The 21,746-nt window shown below is 47.2% G+C and overlaps 1 protein-coding gene and 1 long non-coding RNA gene across 2 annotated transcripts; one reads left to right on the top strand and one right to left on the bottom strand.

Annotated features, from left to right (window-relative positions):
• The first annotated feature begins 4,671 nt into the window (after positions 1-4,671).
• LOC109747934 (vesicle-associated protein 4-1) lies at positions 4,672-9,181 on the top strand. Its single transcript, XM_020300255.4, has 7 exons — positions 4,672-5,145; positions 6,341-6,411; positions 6,546-6,627; positions 6,726-6,841; positions 8,500-8,577; positions 8,673-8,792; positions 8,895-9,181. Exons 1-7 carry the CDS (start codon positions 4,854-4,856, stop codon positions 8,952-8,954), a joined length of 819 nt encoding a protein of 272 aa, XP_020155844.1. The 5' UTR covers positions 4,672-4,853; the 3' UTR covers positions 8,955-9,181.
• Positions 9,182-17,932: 8,751 nt separating this feature from the next.
• LOC109747938 (uncharacterized) lies at positions 17,933-18,686 on the bottom strand. The gene is made up of 3 exons (XR_012203794.1): positions 18,432-18,686; positions 18,129-18,349; positions 17,933-18,056 (listed from the first exon to the last, which is right to left on the bottom strand). It is a non-coding gene; the product is annotated as an uncharacterized lncRNA (long non-coding RNA).
• Positions 18,687-21,746: the final 3,060 nt, after the last annotated feature.

Raw genomic sequence — 21,746 nt, 5'->3', positions numbered from 1 at the left:
AAAAAAAGTTTGAGATTACTAAAGTATGAAACAATTTCTTGGCTTGTCATCGGGGTTGTGCATGATGAGAGCATTTTTGTGTGACGAAAATGAAGCATAGCCAGCTATATGATTTTGTAGGGATAAGCTTTCTTTGTCCATGTTATTTTGAGAAGACATAATTGCTTAGTTAGTATGCTTGAAGTATTATTATTTTTATGTCAATATTAAACTTTTATCTTGAATCTTTCGGATCTGAACATTCATGCCACAATAAAGAGAATTACTTAGAAAATTATGTTAGGTAGCATTCCACATCAAAAATTTTGTTTTTATCATTTACCTACTCGAGGACGAGCAGGAATTAAGCTTGGGGGTGCTTAATATGTCTCCAACGTATCTATAATTTTTGATTGTTCCATGCTATTATATTATCTGTTTTGAATGTTTAATGGGCTTTATTATGCACTTTTATATTATTTTTGGGACTAACCTATTAACCGAAGGCCCAGTGCAAATTGCTGTTTTTTTGCCTATTTCAGTGTTTCGCAGGAAAGGAGTATCAAACGGAATCCAAACGGAATGAAACCTTCGCGAGGATCGTTTTTGGAAAAAACGCAATCCAGGAGACTTGGAGTGGACGTCAAGGAAGCAACGAGGCGGCCACGAGGTAGGAGGGCGCGCCCAAGGGGGTAGGCGCGCCCCCCACCCTCGTGGGCCCCTCGTGGCTCCACCGACCTACTTCTTTCGCCTATATATACTCATATACCCTGAAAACATCCAGGAGCACCACGAAACCTTATTTCCACCGCCGCAACCTTCTGTACCCGTGAGATCCCATCTTGGGGACTTTTTCGGCGCTCCGCCGGAGGGGGAATCGATCATGGAGGGCTTCTACATGAACACCATAGCCTCTCCGATGATGTGTGAGTAGTTTACCACAGACCTTCGGGTCCATAGTTATTAGCTAGATGGCTTCTTCCCTCTCTTTGGATCTCAATACAAACTTCTCCTCGATCTTCTTGGAGATCTATTTGATGTAATTCTTTTTGCGGTGTGTTTGTCGAGATCCGATGAATTGTGGGTTTATGATCAAGATTATCTATGAACAATATTTGATTCCTCTCTGAATTCTTATATGCATGATTTAATATATTTGCAAGTCTCTTCGAATTATCAGTTTAGTTTGGCCTACTAGATTGATGTTTCTTGCAATGGGAGAAGTGCTTAGCTTTGGGTTCAATCTTGCGGTGTCCTTTCCCAGTGACAGCAGGGGCAGCAAGGCACGTATTGTATTGTTGCCATCGAGGATAAAAAGATGGGGTTTATATCATATTGCTTGAGTTTATCCCTTTACATCATGTCATCTTGCCTAATGCGTTACTCTGTTCTTATGAACTTAATACTCTAGATGCATGCTGGATAGCGGTCGATGTGTGGAGTAATAGTAGTGGATGTAGAATCGTTTCGGTCTACTTGTCACAGACGTGATGCCTATATACATGATCATGTCTAGATATTCTCATAACTATGCGCTTTTCTATCAATTGCTCGACAATAATTTGTTCACCTACCGTAGAATTTGCTATCTTGAGAGAAGCCACTAGTGAAACCTATGGCCCCCGGGTCTATTTTCATCATATTAATCTCCCGCCAATGTGCTATTTTTGTTGCCGTTTATTTTTGCAATCTTTACTTTTCCATCTATACAACAAAAATATCAAAAATATTTATCTTATTATCTTTATCAGATCTCACTTTTGTAAGTGGCCGTGAAGGGATTGACAACCCCTTTATCGCGTTGGTTGCAATATTCTTGATTGTTTGTGCAGGTACTAGGGACTTGCGTGTAGTCTCCTACTAGATTGATACCTTGGTTCTCAAAAACTGAGGGAAATACTTACACTACTTTGCTGCATCACCCTTTCCTCTTCAAGGGAAAACCAACGCATGCTCAAGAGGTAGCACCCCCCAAAGACTTGGCACAGTGGGGTATGTATGATCCCTAACTTCCTCAAACATCTCGACCCCTCTTAATAGTGCAATTGCCCTATGACTCAAATAAACCAAAGAGCATCCGAGTCTTCGGAAACCGAGACCTTTTGTCTTCTTTGAAATAGGGGGTCAAGCAAGTATGTAGACAATCACTGAAAGACCAATGTCCTGAGATAAACTTGATAACCGACTTCAATCATCACTAACCCTATTGTAATCAACACAAGAGTACCATCGAGAAAACAATACACTTTCAATGGGTCCTTCATGATGAAGTCGTAGTTGCCTGCTCGCGAAGAGATGGTGATGATGACATTGCAGGCAACCTCGATGGTGTCCTCTCCTCGATGATGTGTGGGTGTTATGGGTAGCTAGGCTAGCCGGGATGCTCTAACTTATGGGCGTGTTGTAACCTTTTTTGCCAAAGTTGAAATAAATTAGCGAGACAACTCTTTTTTTCAATGAACCGGAGCCTCAAGGTACACGACTTAAAAAAAATCTAAGCATAGTACTCCCTCCGGTCCTTTTTACTCCGGATATAGGATTTGCTGAAGTCAAACTTCGTAAAATTTGATCAACTTTATACAAAAATATCAACATTCACAATACAAAATCAATATCATTAGATGCGCCGTGAACTTATTTTTTTTAACTTCATTATTGTAGATGTTTATATATTTTTATATAAATATGATCAAGCTTTATGAAGTTTGACTCCATACAATTCTTATATAGAGAGTAAGAAAGATCATAGGAAGTACTTAGTCACGTGTCTCTGTGTGTTTTGAATTCTTTAGCAATGGAAACAGTGAATTAATGTTGCGAGCCAGGAGCATGTGCTACCGCAACCGGCATCAATTTCCCTTAACCTTGCTATTTTGGGAGATATTAGTCGAACTAAAGTCTTACCGCGACATGTTACTATATGAGTGAGCTCATTTATTTCCACTGCTGCTTTTTTATGGTACAGTAACACCACTTCCGCCAGTTAAAGCAACTCCAATGGGGCGACTCATTTCGTCCGTCCCCGTTCGTTTGGGTCGGCGCGGATAAAAGAGGCGACCCAACGCGCGGACCCATACCCAAATCGCGTCCGCGCCGACGCATTTACGGCCCAAATTTGCGCCCCAAATGCGTCGGTGCGGACGCCGAACGGACGCCTCGTGCGCCTTCTCGCTGTCCGCCGCGTACTCATCTGACGGCCGTCCAACTTCGACGGTCAACATTATTTATGATGACCGCCACCTTAGGCCCACGCGTCAGCGAAGGCGGTCGTCCTTTTTTAAGTCGGGTGTGCGGCGGGGCCGTCCTCATCCACTGCCACTCGCCCCGTCCCAATCTGACCACCCCTGCCCTCACGCCGGCGACAACCCTAGCCACCACCAGCATGGGCTTCTTCTCCGGCATCGGCAGCAGCGGCAAGGGCAAGGCCCCCGCCCGCCATTCCCCCACCCTCCCCACCCTCCCCGCGCCGCCGCGCGCTCCCCGGCAGAGGCAGCGCATCAATGTGCCGGTGCACCAGGCCAAGTGGCACTGGCAGCACCGTGTGCCTCTGCCATACCCCGACGCGACGCTGCCGCATGACTGGCATTTGGATCCGGAGAGGATCCCAGTGCCGGCGGCGCCGCGGCCGGCGAGGGCCCATGCGGAGGAGGTGCGGCGCCGGCGGGCGTTGCTGACGCCGGAGCAGCGCCGAACCGCACTACGCCGTCGACTCGCCCAACTGGGCTCGATGGTTCGCCTTCGAGCACGAGGAGGCGAGGCGGCGCGGCGGCCGCGGCGTCAACCGTAGCCTGCCGCCGCCCGTGCTCGTCGTCCGCGACGAGGACCAGGAGGCCAAGGCCGCCTACCAGGCCGCCATTAAGGAGAGCGAGGAGGAGGAGCGGTGGAGGAGGCGGCTTTCCAGGCTGCCATGGCGGAGGCCATGGCCCTCTCCGCGGCGGGCGACTGCGTCGTGCCGCCGGTGACCCCGCCGTCCTTGCCCAAAGCTGAGCCGGAGGAGCCGACTCCCCTCGAGCGCTACTCCTGAACCGGAGTAGTGCGCGAGTGGTTCAGCGCTCCGCCGATCTGGCTCGGGGCGACGAAGGAGCAGGAGGCGGCCTACCTCGACCACTGGCGCCGCGTTCGGCTGGCCGAGGAGCGCCGGGAGGGCGAGCGCCTGCAGATGCTCAAGCGCGAGGCCGGAGAGGAGGCGCGCCAGGCCCAGCAGCGGCGGCGCAGCCCGACATCGCTGCCCTTAGAACACGACGTTCCCCTGGGCCGGCCCTGCGCCGACGTTGATCGACCTCACCGGCCCCGACGCAGACACCGACGAGGACGCCTAGGGCTGCGTGTCGTCTAGTTTTTAGTTTTTAATGTTAATTAATATAATGTGGACTTTCGCCGGCCTTCGTGGCCGGCTTTTATTTTAATTAAATGCATATTATACTTTTATTTTGTCATGCCGATAAAGTGGGTCGGACCAGCGTTGGGCGCCCACGCCGACCCAAACACAAAACCAGACGTTTGTGTCCACCGGCCCGACCCAAACGGACAAAAACAGACAAAAACGCCATCCGTTTGGGTCGGCCCGTTGGAGTTGCTCTTAAGGTGTCTGTAATTTTTTTTTTCAGATCCATCCGGGGTGCATGATTAGTTTCACTATGCCAGCAGCAGCATAAAGCCGCGGTCCACAGCCCATCAATGAAAAGTCAACCGGAGAAGAGATGAAAAAGAGGCGAGATCGAGGATGGAGAATGTAATGTAGCGAAAGCTGAGGTGAAAGAAGGATCACTTTAGAAGAGAGAGAGAGGGGGGGAGAACCGAAGCAGAGTGCAGCCCAACCACATCTTCCGTACTACACACGCTCGTGGTAACTGGTAGTAGTAACTTCCTCGCCCATGGCGATCTCCGGCGACGACAGGTACGCCCCCGCCGCCGACTCCGGCGGCGGGAAGCTCTGGAACCTCTGCCGCATGCCCTTCAGGCAGGCCAGCGGCGCGCCGGCGCCAGCGTCGTCCTCCTCCTCGTCCGGGATCCACCACTCGGCCGGCCGCTACGGTCATGAGGCGCCCGTCGCCGGAGACGGCGGCGCCCCTGTCGCGCCGGCCGGGATCTCGACGGTCGCCAAATCCCTGCTGCCGGCGCGGCGCCGCCTCCGGCTCGATCCGTCCAACAAGCTCTACTTCCCATGTGAGCGTTCGACGAAGTCATGTCTTCTTTGAGCCAGTCTTTCTTGTTTAATTATGGGTTGGGGTCGTGAGGAGCTCCGAAAGCTGCGGATTTGCTGGTGCAGAGTGACTAGTGCCCTTCGATTGCGTTAAGTTCCGGGGTTGATTTTTGGTTCGAAATCGCTCGATCTCCGCTGTCTTGAAGCGGGAATCTGTGGGTGGCCGAGGAAGTCACGATCTTGTGGCGCGATTTGCCATCCGAATTTCTTGATCTTGTTGCAGGAGGTAAACCGTAGTGGAATTTCCGTCTGTAGAGTTTTTGACAGGGTTTGCCAACGCTTAGATCTCGAGTGGAACTTCCAAGATTCGCGAGCCACGATTTTGGTAGGGTAGTTATAACATGTTAGTAGCCTTCAATGCAGTATTAGGGTCTAGGCAACTTTCTATTGCTGGCAGTTATTTGTTACTACACTCATTACTGAGTGCTTAGATGGAAACAGTGGAATCATAGGATGGAAACCAATTTTACACATCAGTTTGTTGATTGGTTGCTTTTGAGGGTTCAATTTCTCACAGCCATACCTACATAAAAAACTGACTCTTCTAGTTGAGTTGAAACCTGAAAACAAAATTGGAAGTATATGTCTTCTTGCTGCACTTAGCACGTTGTTGCCTAGGCGCACGCCTATGGTCCCCAGGGCGAGGGAGTCTGCCTTTACTGGGTTAAGGATGTTTTGTGGTGTCTAAATTTAGTATCTATCTATCTAAAGCGGTCAAACAAATAGGCAAGCATCCCATGACGGTTTGTGAAGCGAAGTCTTGTGGGATGCCCTCCCATAATGCTGAATGGACTATTTGATTTTGTGATGCATAGGCAAAATATTTGGTATCTACATTGATGTTTAAATGTAAGCAACACTGGAGTCTTCTAAATAATTACGTAGTTATTTGCTCCGCAACTCCGACCCCGTCTTCAGTAGGCGCTGCGTGAGTGTGAGTGTGTGCGTGTACGTTGTCTTTGGTGTTTCTTGAAAAAACATAGTTATTCAATTGACAGGACTGATTGTTAAATCACTTAGCTGTGGACATGTGGTTAGCATGTAACATGGTAATAGGAGGCAAAATCAAGAAATAGACTTCAGTTTTGCTCGGTTTTTCTCTTACATGTTCTCTTCTTTATAGAGAAGCTAATAAGTCTTCTGGCTTGCCTTGTGTAGATGAACCAGGCAAGCAGGTCAAGAGTGCAATTAGGATAAAGAATACAAGCAAGTCACATGTAGCATTCAAGGTTAGTATTGATTATTGCTTTGCAGCTTATCCAATGGCAGATGGGCTGAATTTGCATTTAAAGATCCAGTGCTTAACAATAACTCTGTTCATAACTATAATTTTCTGACTGTTATCATCCTTTTGAATTTCTAGTTTCAAACAACTGCACCCAAGAGTTGCTTTATGCGTCCTCCTGGAGCCATACTTGCCCCTGGCGAGACTATCATAGCGACTGGTAATGTACTGGTCACATTGGATCCTTTCTTAGGAACAGCAAGGTTACTCAGTATGTCCATATTTGGTGCTTACTTCTGTTCCCTTTCGACCTGCCAGTTTTCAAGTTTGTCGAGCACCCAGAGAATAATGAGAATATTCTGCAGAAGTGCAAGGTCAAGTTCAAGATTTTGAGCTTGAAGGTCAAAGGACCCATGGAATATGCACCAGAATTGGTTTGTGACATTTCTATTTTAACCTTTTACTTCCACGCATGCTTGTTATTTCTAGCAAGTTTGGCGAACATTTTCCAATTGCCGACATATACCTACAGGTACTATAGTTATTGGAGTGAAATTAGGCTTCTTAGAAATCAAAATAAATGTGCTTCTGATGCTCCAAATGAACTCTTCTAACTGCCTGAGACATAGAGGGGAGGAGATTGATGTCAGTGTACTTCTGGTGTTGAATTGCTTGGGTGGAAGCTCATTTTTTAACCATACGAGTACTCCTGCCTAATTGGCTACCTAATTTCGCGATTAAGGACTGTTGAGGTAGATGTAGGTTATTAACTGAACATTAAGGGTAAACTTCCTAACACCAGCTGCAATTTCATTGTTGTCAGACTAGGCCAGACATTTCATTCCAAGTCCATATCACCACTCTACCATTAGTTTATATCCTAAATCTCACGAGGAAATGGGTAAATCCCAGTCGTGATCTTGCCCCCTAACTCTCCAAGGGTTGACAGAGCACAAATCAACTCCGACCCTAACTCTCCTTTGTGAGGGGATATAAACAAGACATCTCATCTTCTGCTGTTGTCATACTGAGAGGCTTGACAGACATACACACAACATAGGTAAGGAGAAAAGTTCATTCCCATTTGATGCTGTTGCACGATTTTTATCAACGGAGACAATCGAAGGGTCAACCGTGTCCCTATTCACCTCCAGTTTGGCCAGTGTGTTCTTGCCCCCTTGAGCACCCATACTTCACGGAGATAGGAGGAAGGGGGCATGGCGGTAAGATGGGGGGAGTTGCAGGGATCGACTATTTTGTGATGGCAGCTCCAGGGGGACATGGGATGAGTGGGTGTAACATCAAAACAGATCCCATTAACTACGGCAGAACTGATCCTAGAGAAGACTTGACATCTCTCCTCGCCATGTCTCCTTCACATAATGTAAATGCTGACGTGTAATGTCCTTCGTAACAACATAGGTGGGTTGTTGGAGGTGCTCGAGTGAAGAACAAACTGACAATTTATAGGCGAGTTCAACCACGTTTGACTCCCGGATAATATAATTAACGAAGACTACAGGAGTACCTGAACTGGAATAGAGCCTCTTCTTTTCCTTCTCGTTTCTTGCTCCTCTCGAGTTTTGCTTAGTGTTTTTGTACTTGAGGGCTAGGGTTTTGCTCATCTCCACTTACAAGAGGAGGCGTCTCGACCCTTCATTGCCTTTTTTACAGGCATGTTGAGGGTGGACCTATGTTTTCATATGCAAGAATGCTAACTCAATCCTCTCCGTACACTTGTATAGTTAGGATGTCCAAATTGGATGAGTTAAAATTCTTTCCTGAGGGAGGCTTGGGGGGATTCAACTAGAAGAGTATGCTGTTAATTCATAAAATGGAACTTGATAGGGTAAATGTTGATAGAGTAATCCTAGTGCTAGGTAGTTTACTGCTGTAGTCCATTTTGCCCTGGTCTGCTTTCAGTAGTTTAGTTGGATACGAGGCAATGCTCATGCTGTTGGCCCCCCATTCGTGGTATAAATTGAAAGAGGCGCATATGTTTGGTTCAAACCTTACATTCATAACAAACAGTAACATACTTGTGATTCATATCCCTGCCGTTTGGAAGGATGACTTCTTTTGTTGGTTGCAGTTCGACGAGCAGAAAGATCAGGCAGTGGTTGAGAAGATACTGAGGGTTGTTTTCTTGGATGTTCAAAACCCAGGCCCTGTAAGTAAATCATACAAACACCGTTACTTATAAGAACTTTCTTCCATGGACAGATTTGTAATAATATGTCATTCATCTTCCATTTGTTTCCAAAGCAACTGGAAAAGCTGAACACTCAGTTAGCCGAGGCAGAGGCTGCACTTGAGGCGCGGAAGAAACCTCCAGAAGAGAATGGTCCTAAAATTGTTGGTGAAGGGCTTGTCATTGATGAATGGGTATGTATATCTCTTCAGATCTCCTACGGTGTTCCAGCTCTATGTTTTCTTGTGAAATTCCTTTTCCAGTGCTAAAATCTATCCTCCATGTGTTCGTCGCAGAAAGAGAGGAGGGAAAGATACCTGGCACAACAACAGGTTGAAGCGGTCGACTCGGTGTAAATTGTACCTTCTTGTGCTAGAGCAGCATATGGCTTGAGCAATGTGTTGTGATAATTCTTATAAACTGCTAGGTTCTGCTAGTTTAGTGTGCGGTAGTTTAGAGTTGTGCTTGAAGGATCGGTCTCCAGTGAACAAGCTAACCTTTGGTTGTTTCAGTACTCGCTGTGTAACAGATAAATTAATTGGCTTGTCAGAACAATAAAGTGCATATGCGTAGCTTGCGTTTATCTCTTGCGAGAGCTGACCTTGCTTATGATGTGTTCATTTTTGGTGTCGATTCTTTTGCTGCTCCCAAGTTGCGGTGTTGTTTTGTCGAAAAAGAGAAAATACCTGAATGCACATATAACTTCTGCTGCCGGGTCTTTTAGGATTGTACTACCAATCTCTTTTTACTTGTTACTTAGATCTAGAACAGTTCACAAAGTATTAAAATACGTGGAAAACACAACATATCTTGTTTTATCTTGCAAAAATTATAAATCTTTCAAGAAATATTGTAGTGAAGTTGATTTTACCTCGACACTGCAATAACTTGCAGTATTTCTTATGCAAGATAAGGAATTGCTAGTGATTTTCTTTACTGTTTACATCAGAGATTTTGTCAAGTTCAAATAAGCTGTAGTCCTATGCAAAATGGAGGAAGAGAAAGGTAAAGCTTGCCTTCTCCGATGAGAAATATCCTACATCCACCGCAAAAAAGTAAATAAAAAAAAATCCTACACGTACCTGTCGACACACAGCAGTTGCTGGAACTCCTGTGCTTGGTCTAGTTTAATCCCTTCATCAGTTTCTTCAACTACTCTGTTACTAGCTTAATTAACCACTTGATCATATCATAATGCTAACATGAATTACCCTCCTCCCCCTGCAAGAGGCAGCTCGGGCGGGCACCCCAGGTAGCTCCGCCGCTGCCCCCTCCCCCCTGTCGCCACCCCCACCGGTAAACGTTGTCGAGCAAACCTCGCTGATGGCTGGCGGCAGCGGGAATTTCTCTCTCGCCTAGGGCGTTGGAGATCGGCAAGTCAAGCGAGGCATGGTGTCGCGACGACGGCAAGGTGGCCTAGGCCGTCGGCGGCCCTCCTTCCAAGCGGCGGCTTTTGCCTGGTGGCACTGTGCAACACTTGATCGCGACTTGGCATCAGGAAAAAGCGGTTTCGGATCCCGCGACACGGCATCGGCCCTGCTCTGCGGCGTCTCCCAGGCGACGGCTTCCGGCTTGTTGCATGGCCGTACTGCGCAGCACCGACAGGGCTGTGTGGATTGTGACGACAACGGCTTCGGATCCCGACGACACGATATTAGGCATGCTCTGTGGCGTCTCCCGGCAGAAATCACATATTTGAACTGAGGGCAAAATCAAATCACAAATTGACCTGCTTTTGAAAATTTTTCACTCTGCTGACCCTTTCGTGTGGCGCCCGACAGCTAGGCGCCGCACACTACTATGCAGCGCCTCTGCCTTAGGCGTCGCACCTCCTGCCAACGTGGCAGCCCTGGTCCAGTTGCGGCCCCACAGACAGCACTGCAGCGCCTAAGGCTTAGGCGCCACACTTGTAATGTGCAGCGCCCGTCTCTTAGACGCTGCACAGTCTGTGTTCCACTTAGGCTGGCCCCACCCTCTCTCCCCTCCCACCCCCACCCCACCCAAACCCTTAGACTTGCGCCCCTCCTCTCTTCCCCTCTCCCCCCCTCTCAAATCCTTCTCAAATCTTGCAAATCCGGAGTATTCGACCGTGGATTTCGAAGCCAACCCCTCCCTTAAGGTAATCTTCTCTGATCCCCTCGTTTTCATCCATAGGAATTGCCACATGTGCTCAAATCTTGCTACTTTAGGGAAACCCTAGCTTTGGCTTGGATTTGCAAATTTATGTTGAATGATGTTATGTTCTTTGCTAATTTGGTATGGTTAGGCTTTCATAGTATGCTAGGGTTAGGGTTATGTGTGTTTGATGTTGGTGTTAGGGTTATCCTATGGTTAGGATTGTGGTTATTGTTAAATGGGGGTTATGGTTATTAATTAATATATGTGTGTTTGTGCAAATATTTTTGTTAAGTACTTACTTGATATATGTGTTTTTTTGATTATTGTAGGGATGGGGAGAACATGTGTTTATGTTCATCATGTGGATAAAGAGGCCTTTTTGAAAGGCAATGTTGAGCCGGACCCGGATGAGCTTGACATGTTGTTTGAGAGTAGTCCTAGCTATGCGGAGCTCTTGGACCAAGTGAGGAAGGATTTGAATTGGATGGACCCAAGTGACGTTGTTGAGTTCGAGGGAAGGCATAATGTTGGTTTTGGAATGCACATCCGTTGGAAGACAATGCGTGTGAACTCCGAGCAACGTTGGGTTGCATACAAGGAGACGGTTGCCGAATCTCTAGACAAGGCTTTTGAGTTATTTGCCTCCAAGAAGGTTGAGTCTACTTTGAATTTGGACTTGAACCGGAACCCCTCCCCGTTGGTTGCTAGCACTCCCCCACCCATTAACCAAGATCAAATGAGTGAACCTCATTTCATACAACAAGATTGGCCCACATTGAGCCCGACTCCAAACAACCAAAATGAAGCTTTTGAAGAGGAGAATGATGAGTACGAGGAGGATGACAACGAAGTTGATCTCCATGACAACAATGTAGGTGATCTCGACCAATATCATGTGCAAGAGACAATGGACCAATCCATCCCTTTTTCCTGTGCATATGCATCGGACTCGGATGACGATGGTCCCGATGAAGAAGTTGATGAGGAGGGGTTCACGCCGAAGGAGGCCCAAGCATTCAAGAAGGTATTCGGGAAGGACCACAAGACACCATTGTTCAAGGATCTTAGTCTCGCGGATGAAGCCGTTGTGGATGGTGGCAAATGCATATCTCTTGGAGCTAGGCCAAGTTCTCACCGTGATTTGGAAGACGGCAAGAACGGGATATATCCCGGTTGTGAGTTTGAATCCTTCTTGGAATTGAAGATGTGGCTTGACAACTATTCGGTTATACATTATCGTCCACATAAAGTGGCCAACTCGGACGTCAATGTGCGTTACACGGTCAAATGTGAAGTGTCAAGATGTCCATGGATTGTGCGTGCGAGGCCATGGAAAGGAGGTCCCACTTGGCGCATAGTGAGTTGTCTACCAACTCACATGTGCCGGCACAAGAATGCGGATGGCGAGCTTGTGTACCAACAACACAGACAACTCACGTCCGAGTTCATTGCTTACAGGTTATCCAACCAAATATCCACACTTCCAATAATGAGCATCAAGAGTGTCATTGACCTTGTGAAAGCCATCTTTCATTACAAGGTGAAGTACGGCAAGGCATGGAAGGCGAAGCAAGCCGCATTCAAGATGTTGTATGGCAATTGGGAGGAAGCATACAACCGACTCCCTAGGTTGTTGTTAGCTATGGCCGCCATAAACCTAGGCATGGTTCACGTGGTTGAGCCTCATGGGCACCAAACATTGATTCATAACGGGAGGACCGTCCGAGTATTTGGCCGTGCATTTTGGGCCTTTGAGCAATGCGTGAGGGCTTTTGAGCATTGTCGTCCCGTCATCGCCATTGATGGCACGTTCTTGACCGGACAATACAAGGGCACTTTATTGGTTGCAATAGCAAGTGATGCCAATAACCGGGTGTTGCCTTTGGCTTTCGCTTTGGTTGAGGTGGAGAACAATGATAACTGGGAGTGGTTCTTGCGTCAATTGAGAACAAGGGTATTACCGACTGAAAGGGAAATTTGTGTCATATCGGATCGCCATCCAGGAATTCTAAACACGGTGGTGGTTGACATTCCCGGACATACAAAGTTGCACCATCGATGGTGCATGAGGCACTTTTGTGCAAACTTCTATAGGGCATGTCGTATCAAGGAGCTGGCCGATGATCTTCAAGATTGTTGTCTCGCTTTCACCAACAAGCGGTTTGCCACATTGTTCAATGCATTGCTCAGACACAAGAAACTTGACCCCGGTGGTCTTGAATTTCTCAATAGGAACATTGTCGAAAGGAATATGTGGGCACGTGCTTTCGATGAAGATGGCCGGAAGTACGGTCAAATGACAAGCAATATGGCAGAATGCTTCAATAAGGTGCTCAAGGGTGTACGTGCATTACCCGTGACAGCAATAGTTCAATACACATTTGACAAGATGAATGGATACTTTTTAAAGTACTCTATGGAGACGGATAAGCAGATTGCTGGTGAGAACAAGGATAAGCACAAGTACTATTTCCCACCAAAGGTTGAAGAATGGTTGGACTTTCAATCACGAAAGGCAGACTCCCAAGAAGCTGTACTATATGACGACAACGAGTGGAAGTATGAAGTGAAAGAGCCTGGAGGAACCACAAACGATGGGCACCAACACGGAGGCCGCGCTTTCAAGGTCTCCCTAACACGGTGTGATTGCAGCTGCATGAGGCCATCGTTGCTTCATCTCCCATGCTCGCACTTGTTAAATGCATCCCATGTTAGGAATGTGGACGTCAATCACCCTCTTACCGTGAGGGAGTTCGAGTTCTCAATCATGACGGTAAAGAATACATGGGCTCCCCGGTTTCAGCCATACTTGGACCAATCACAATGGCCGAAGTATCATGGAGTTCAACTATGGCCGGACCCGGAATTGAAGGTCGTTAGACGGGGAAGACGTAAGACAAAGCGTCTTAGAGGTGACATGGACGGATGGGGCCGTGGTGGCGGTGGAGAATACGACACCGGCCAATTCCAAGAGCCTCGTGAGCAAACCCGTTGTGGGGACTGCAGTCATCGGGGACACAACACAAGAACTTATCCCAAACCAAGAAAAAGATCAAAGAAAAATGATGCAAGCACAAGCCAAGCAAATGATAGCCAACCAAGTCAACCAACGAGTAGCCAACCAAGTCAAGCAAGCCAACGAGGAACTAGGCAACAAAGAGGGAGTCAACTAGGTCTTAGAAGAGGCCGTGGTGATGGCCTAGGCCGTGGTGGTGGTCTTGGCCGTGGTGAAGGCCTAGGACGTGGTGAAGGCCTAGGCCGTGGTGATGGTCTTGGCCGTGGTGGTGGTAGAGCCCGTGGTGGTGGTCTAGGCCGTGGTGGCGGTAGAGGCCGTGGTGGTGGTCTAGGCCGTGGTGGTGGTAGAGGCCGTGGTGGTGATCTTGGCCTTGGCGGCAGCCGTGGTGGAGGAATGTTCAGTTGGCTCAATGGACCATTGCCGTATGTGACTTACTATGATCTTGTTCTTTTGGCTCAATGCTTGTGTTGTCATTTTGCATTGTGTGACTAACTATTATATTGCCATTTCCATAGGTATGGAAACAATGAAGGGGGTGGAGGACACGAAGGGGGAAGGTGAGCTCCCTTGGTGGTTGGAGGAGGGAGAAGAAGAAGAAGAAGAAGAGAGGAAGAAGAAGGGACAAGGACCGTGACCTTCTTATGAACCAAAATGTGTGCTACTATGTGCTATGAGACGTAAATGACTATGTATTTTGGCTCAATGTTTGTGTATTACTATGTGATTGGACTACTCTATTGCTATGTGTGTATGAGTATGTGATTTGGACTACTATATGTGCTATGTCTTCTTTCTGTGTTTTGGACTACTACATGTGATTTGGATATGATCATGTGCCATCTATGTGAATCACAAAACATAAAAAGCACTTTGTATTTGAAAACAGCAGATAGTGCAACGCCTAAGGGTACGACGCCACACTACTCAGTGCAGCGCCTCTTCCTTAGGCGCCGCATACTAACTTAGCAAATTTTTGGGTGCAAAAGCTACTGGAACGCTTCTGTTGCTCTCTGGACTGGCATGTCCAGGTGTGCAGCGCCCAAGGGAGAGGCGCCACACACCACAGTGCAGCGCCTCTCCCTTAGGCGCTACACGTCTGGACATGCCAGTCCAGAGAGCAACATAAGCGTTCCAGTAGCTTTTCGACCCAAAAAATTGCTAAGTCAGTGTGCAACGCCTAAGGGAGAGGCGCTGCTGGGCGCTGCACAGTAAAGTCCAGCACCTCTCCCCTGGGCGCTGCAGACTGACTTAGCAAATATTTGGCCCGAAAACCTACTGGAACGCTTCTGTTGCTCTCTGGACTGGGATGTCAAGCCGTGCAGCGCCTAAGGGCAAGGCACTGCACTGTGGTGTGTGGCGCCTTACCCTTGGGCGCTGCACATCTGGACATGTATTAGGCTGCACTCACCCCCTCCCACCCATCCCCACCCCACACACCCCCACCCCCACACAAACCCGAAGCTCAATGCCTCCCCTCTGCCCTCCTCTCTCCCCCTCTCAAATCCTCCTCAGATCCGGAGTATTTGACTGTGGATTTCGAAGCCAACCCCTCCCTTAAGGTAATCTCCTCCGATCCCCTCGTTTTCATCCATAGGAATTGTCACATTTGCTCAAATCTTGCTACTTTGGGGAAACCCTAGTTTTGGCTTGGATTTGCAAATTTGTGTTGAATGATGTTATGCTTCTTTGCTAATTTGGTATGGTTAGGCTTTCATAGTATGCTAGGGTTAGGGTTTTGTGTGTTTGATGTTGGTGTTAGGGTTATGCTATGGTTAGGATTGTGGTTATTGTTAAGTGGGGGTTAGGGTTAACCAAGAATTCTCGGTTTTGTAGGCATGGCTTTATCCGGTTCCATGACGAGGCCACCGTGTGCTAACCAAGAAGACATGCCGAACAAGTGGGAGGACGCATCTTTGGACAAGGTGAAGGAGAAAGATGTCGACATCCCGCCATGTTGGTGTGGAGATGTTTGCAAGGTGAAGGTGTCCACCGACCGAAATAAATCATGGACGGAAGGGCGGAGATATTTTGTATGCCCAAACTATGCTTATGATCGTGCACTTCCAACTAACGCCTATGACCAACCACCGGTAAGCTCGAGAAGTAAAATGTTACTATCAAATGTGTGTCAACACTAACAAAAATTTTGTATGCAGTCACCGCCTCCTCTATGCAAGTACTTCACGTGGATAGATCTTGAAGTGCCAGAAGATGTCAAAAAGGACCAATACCAAGATTGTCTTAGGCGGCAACGGCGGTTCGAAGAATCGTTTCGAAGAGGCTTGGAGGAAGAGTGTCGTCAGAAGGAGAGGATGGAGCGGAAGAAACGAGAGGAGGAGAGGGCACGCCAAGCGAAACTTGCTCGTGAGGAGGAGAGGGCAAGAAAGCTTGCAAAGGCTCGCGAGGCGCAAGAGGAGGACTCGGCCCATGACAAGAAGGGGAAATGGCCTCGCTCTACTCAGTAGGGACTTCGCTTCGCTGCACTCGTCGGCATAAAATTTATAATGAATGTGTCGTGAACCATGTCGTACTAACATTTGAATTGTCTTAAGTTAAGAACTCATCGGCATAAAATTTGTGTTTGTTCAAATTGCTGTGATGCTGCACTCATTGTAAGTATTATGTTGTTCCGGTGAAATGAATGTGCTGTAAACTTTGTTTTTTCAGTAAACGGCCGTGCAGCGCCCAGAACACAGGCGCTGCACTATACCATGCAGCGCCCAAGGGATAGGCGTCACACAGTACAGTGCAGCGCCTGTCTGTTGGGCGCTGCACTATGACTTGGTAATTTTCGTGGATGGTCAGTGCTGAAAGCCTTCTGTGGTCCTCTGGATAGCCATGGCCAGGTCGGCAACGCCTATGAAACGGGCGCTGCACTGTACTATGCAGCGCCTAGGCGTTGGGCGTCACACAGTACAGTGCAGCGCCTGCCTGTTGGGCGCTGCAGTGTTGTTAACTGCCAAACTGCAGAAACAGATGCCATTTTGGCCTCATGCAGCACTGACATAACTTGCTACAACATAAATAAAATTACTGTAGACTGCACACACTGAACAAAGACAACTAATAACTTGAACATCACATCATTTAGGACAATTCAACATTACTACTAGTTCGCAAACACAAATACCACACTAGTAAGAATTCACCAACATATAACATAACCTCACAAGTTCATCGACCTAATGAAACGGCTACAAGAGCACTAACAAACACAAGCACTAATGCCTTCCGCGCGTGTTCCCGGTGCCACGCTTGCAGGCAATCTTCTTCTTCCTGGGTGGACGAGGCTCCTCTTCCTGCACTTCCTCCTCTGCCTCCGCCTCCGCCTCATCATCCGAGCTAGCCATCCGCGAGGTCCCTACGACCACCTTTGGGTTGCCTCTGTTGTCAAAGTCGTTGGGCGTGTACCGGCGTCTAGGCTGCCTAGGCTTGAACACATATGGGGACCGAAGTTGAGCGTCCGCCAAAGTCATGTCATCATCAAGCTCATGGCCCTATCACACAATCAAACAATATGGTGAAGACCGGCGTCGTAATCAAGTGAGAATCACATCTAAAGGATTAGTCATACCTCTTGGGTGACCACGCCATTATCATCCAGATAAGCATATGAGGAACTCACATCGTCCCCCTGATGGTGAGATGAGGGGTCTGATGGTGTACCAGACCTAGAGGCAAATGGTTCATCAAATTCGGGATCACGGCAACCGAGAAGATTCGATAACCGCCTTAACTTCTTGGCCTGACGCTGTAACATGAACACGTGTGGAAGATATCAAACTCCGCAACATAGACTGGCTCTCATAGTGAATGCGATATGTACCTTGAGGAATGCTCGTAGTGAACCATCATCATTGCCTTTTCCAACCGGTGTGTTCTCGAGAATAGACTGGCTCTCATCAGCTGCTTTCTTGATCTCGGTGCGCTGCGGATGAGAAAGAATGAACACGTTAGCCATTCAAACATGGGTAGTACGGCCAACGGGAAAGTAAAGAAGGAACACTTTACCACATAGTTAATCACCGGAACAGCAGGGACTCCTTGCCCTACCCTCACATCTCTGTTGTACTTCCCCTTTGATAGATCCTCAAAGTTTATGGGTTCTTCAAGAATATCCTCATTATATGCTGGCGGGCATATCTCAACTCAAGTATTTTCAAGAAGCCATCGTATGTAGTTATCAAAAGCAATTGGGTTATGCTCACGAAGCTGGGCGCGTGCACTGCTACGAGCTTGCTCCACGCAAAGCTGGAAGCGGGTAACATATGAAGCATGATGCTTGTCCCAGTCCTTTATCTTCCGCTGCCTTCTCCTGTCCAACCTGCATGGTACAATACCAAACATTAGCAAAATCAAGAAGGACTGACGATGCTTAGTCAATACGCTCTCTTACCTATGAAGTGCTTTGTCCGTATCCACCCATTCCGGCGGGTGAGGCTGGAACAGACCAAACTGACGAAACACGCGATGTGGCAAATGAAACTCAACAGCCCAGTTGCATATCAGTGGGCACCGCATAAGCCAGAGATCCCTATCCCGCAAGCACATCGGGTTGATGCTAAACTCCGGGGTGTACCCAAGTCTGTCATCGGCGCCATATGGCTGCCATTCCACCTATGAAATAGGGCAACAATGCAAAATTGGTGACTTTTTTTCTGGCAAACATGAGAAATGACTGAAGTAATGACCTCGTTACCTGCTCAGGCGTAATCGTGTCCAACTCGGCAACGTACTTCTGGTACATGAGATTGACATCGTTCGTCATCTCGGAAACCACATCCCACTTGTAAGCCCAAGTGGGGCGCCGTAATTCGTCATGTTCATCTTCATACCAAGGATTAAACCTGACGCTCTTCGGGCGTCCAACAGGCAGACGCTCCCAGCTCCATACAGAAAGTAGAAGCATATTACCACCAATGCCTGCACTATCTGTGATCCTGCAACACGCATCGTCCAGCTGCATATGAAAGAAAAACAATGTTAACTTGACAGCAAGCTTGCATTGCTAATGAAGAAATGAGTTGATCACAAAACAGAACAACTACCTGTCGATACAAGTAGGCAAGAGTCGCTGAACCCCAGCTCCATTTGCTATCGAAGACGGTCAACGCCTTCAGCCACATCCATGGAGCGTTCTTGCCAGTGGAGTCAGGAAACAAAGTCCTCGACACAACATACCACATGTAGACACGAGCATGTGTCTGGATCACATCATCAGTGGCATCCGGAGGGCACGTCGCAAAGTGAGTTTGAATCCACGTGAAAGTAGCTCCGGCTGCTTTCCTTTCCCTCTTCTTCTTCTCTTCTCCCTCCTCTACATCAGCTTCAGCCTCAGTAGGAGCCATACCGATAAGAGCAATCATCTGCTCGCGCCACCCATCAGAATCGGTGCTCATATAGAGAGGCATCCCGTCAATAGCAAGACCGGTGATCAACGAGACATCCTCGAGCGTCACGGTCATCTCCCCAGTCCGAAGATGGAAACTATGCGTCTCCGGCCTCCACCGATCAGCAAGAGCGGACACCAATGGAGCGTTCAGATTCGGCGTGGACCGGCTGACCAACTGAATCCACGGGAGTAGTCCTGCCTGCTTGATGTACGGTGTGTACCGCTCATCGTAAGGCATGGCAGGACCAGAGACCCCGTGATACCGAATCTTCAAAGGTTCAAGCTTCTGCAAAAAACAAGTAATGACAAATCTTAGGGCATGTAGATTTCAACTTAAGGCAAATTTGCAAAATATTTAGATTACTCGTTATTACCATCTCCTTCTCGCGCATCATGTAGGCCCGGTGTTTCGTGTCGTAGACATCGTCGAGAAGCCAAACCATCCTTACAAATTACAAACAATAAACATATATGAGTTCATCTCAAATATCGGTAAACACTCAACATTTCATATGTGTTCATCTAAACATCTCATATGTATTCATCTACAAGAATCTCAACATCTCCTTCTCACACAATGAATAAATGATTGTAAATTATCATATATATCTAGTATGTCATATGTGTTCAAGTAAATCAACATCTCATATTTCAAATAAACTAAACATTTCATATATATCTAAAAAAACTCAACATCTCATAATTATCTACAAAACTAGGCATCTCATATATACCTAAAAAAATTACAATCTAGGTTTCACTAACAAGAATCATATAGTGTGTGGGGGGGGGGGATCAAAGGTTCCACCTAATCTTGGGCAAACAAAGATCCAAACCAAGCAAATCAAAGGTTCCACCTAATCTTGGGCAAATCCCTAAAATTGCAACGCATTTACGAAGGAAAAGAAAGGGAACGGAGGAGTTTACCTAGTAGGAGGGATTGGAGATCGAATCTGGGCCTCAAAACGTCAGATCTGAGAGGGGTGTGGGGGGATCCGAAGGGGGCGCCGCCGCCGCCACTCTCTGTAAACAGAGCAAGAGCAAGAGGGGGAAGAACTGCTGGGAGGGGCTGGCCCGATGCGGCTTAAGTCAATGTGCAGCGCCTAAGAGACGGGCGCTGCACATTACAAGTGTGGCGCCTAAGCCTTAGGCTCTGTAGTGCTGTCTGTGGGGCCGCAACTGGACCAGGGCTGCCACGCTGGCAGGAGGTGCGACGCCTAAGGCAGAGGCGCTGCATAGTAGTGTGCGGCGCCTAGCTGTCGGGCGCCACACGAAAGGGTCAGCAGAGTGAATTTTTTCCGAAACCAGGTCAGTTTGTGATTTGATTTCGTCCTCAGGTCAAATATGTGATTTCTGCCGCGTCTCCCAAGCGACGCCGGTCGGGAGGGCCGACGGCGGGCACAATGCTCCGGTCGGTAGGCGCGGCGCCAATCTGGCGGATGTGCGCTCCTGATCTAACATTACCTTCCGTGCTCCTGTGCTGGCCATGTCGGTCCCTAGGGCGACGGGCTTGAGCAGAGCTCTGTCTCGCGAGGTGGTAATCGGCCGTGTTGTGCTGCATCGTCGGTGTTCCCGTGGCGGCAGCCACACTGCGGATTGCGGTGACCACCGAGAGGTCTTCGTGAAGGTTCCTCCTTTCAGATTCGGTGGTTTTCATTTCAACAGTGAGATGAGATGCAAACTATGAACGACGGCTTGACGCGGAGGGATGGTTGTTCAATAGTAGCAGTCACACATCGCACGTAACTGAAGGAATCGCGAAAAATGATGGTGACAACACATGCATGATGTCGACGGTGGTGCTACTCGAGCAACCGGTCTCGAGCTCCGCGGTGAAAGCCTAGGTCAGACATGAGTTTTCTTATGCCTAGCAATAGCGATGTTTTTAGGCACAAATACATTTTTGCCACTAGTTGGAACCTATCCACAGATTTTGCCCTTACTTTTCGACTAGCTCAGTTTTGCCCTTAGATTTTCCTCCCAGGTCGCCGAATGCCCTTCGACCGTTTGACCAATACTTTAAAAATTCATAGCAAATTGATATGAACTCATAAAAAATGCAACTAAGATATCAAAATGTTTAGATAAACATTACCTTTATGTGTATGTCATTTGCATTCGGGACAAAAGTACCGTTTAAACAACCTAAGGTTATTAATGTTATTAACATTATTAAAAATAAAAAGGTATAAACTATACTTTTTTCAGGAATAAAAATTACATGCAAATGTAGATGAAGTTTTCTTAACATCCTGATATCTTATTTGCATTTTTCTGAGTTCATATCAACTTGTTATGAAGTTTCAAAATAATGGTCAAAGTCGTTTGAACATTTATAAAAAGTTGATATGAACTTAGAAAAATGCAAATAAGATACAGGATGTTCAGAAAACGTCACCTACATTTGCATGTAATTTTTATTCCTGAAAAAATATTCTTTATACCTTTTTATTTTTAATAATGTTAATAACATTAATAACCTTAGTTTGTTTAAACGGTACTTTTGTCCTGAATGCAAATGACATACACATAAAGGTAATGTTTATCTGAACATTTTGATATCTTATTTGCATTTTTATGAGTTCATATCAATTTGTTATGAATTTTCAAAGTATTAGTCAA

Source organism: Aegilops tauschii, chromosome 2 (genome assembly GCF_002575655.3).
Source record: "Aegilops tauschii subsp. strangulata cultivar AL8/78 chromosome 2, Aet v6.0, whole genome shotgun sequence".
NCBI lineage: Eukaryota > Viridiplantae > Streptophyta > Magnoliopsida > Poales > Poaceae > Aegilops > Aegilops tauschii.
The sequence above is the reverse complement of the archived record's forward strand: the minus strand, read 5'-3'. Positions and strand labels throughout refer to the sequence as shown.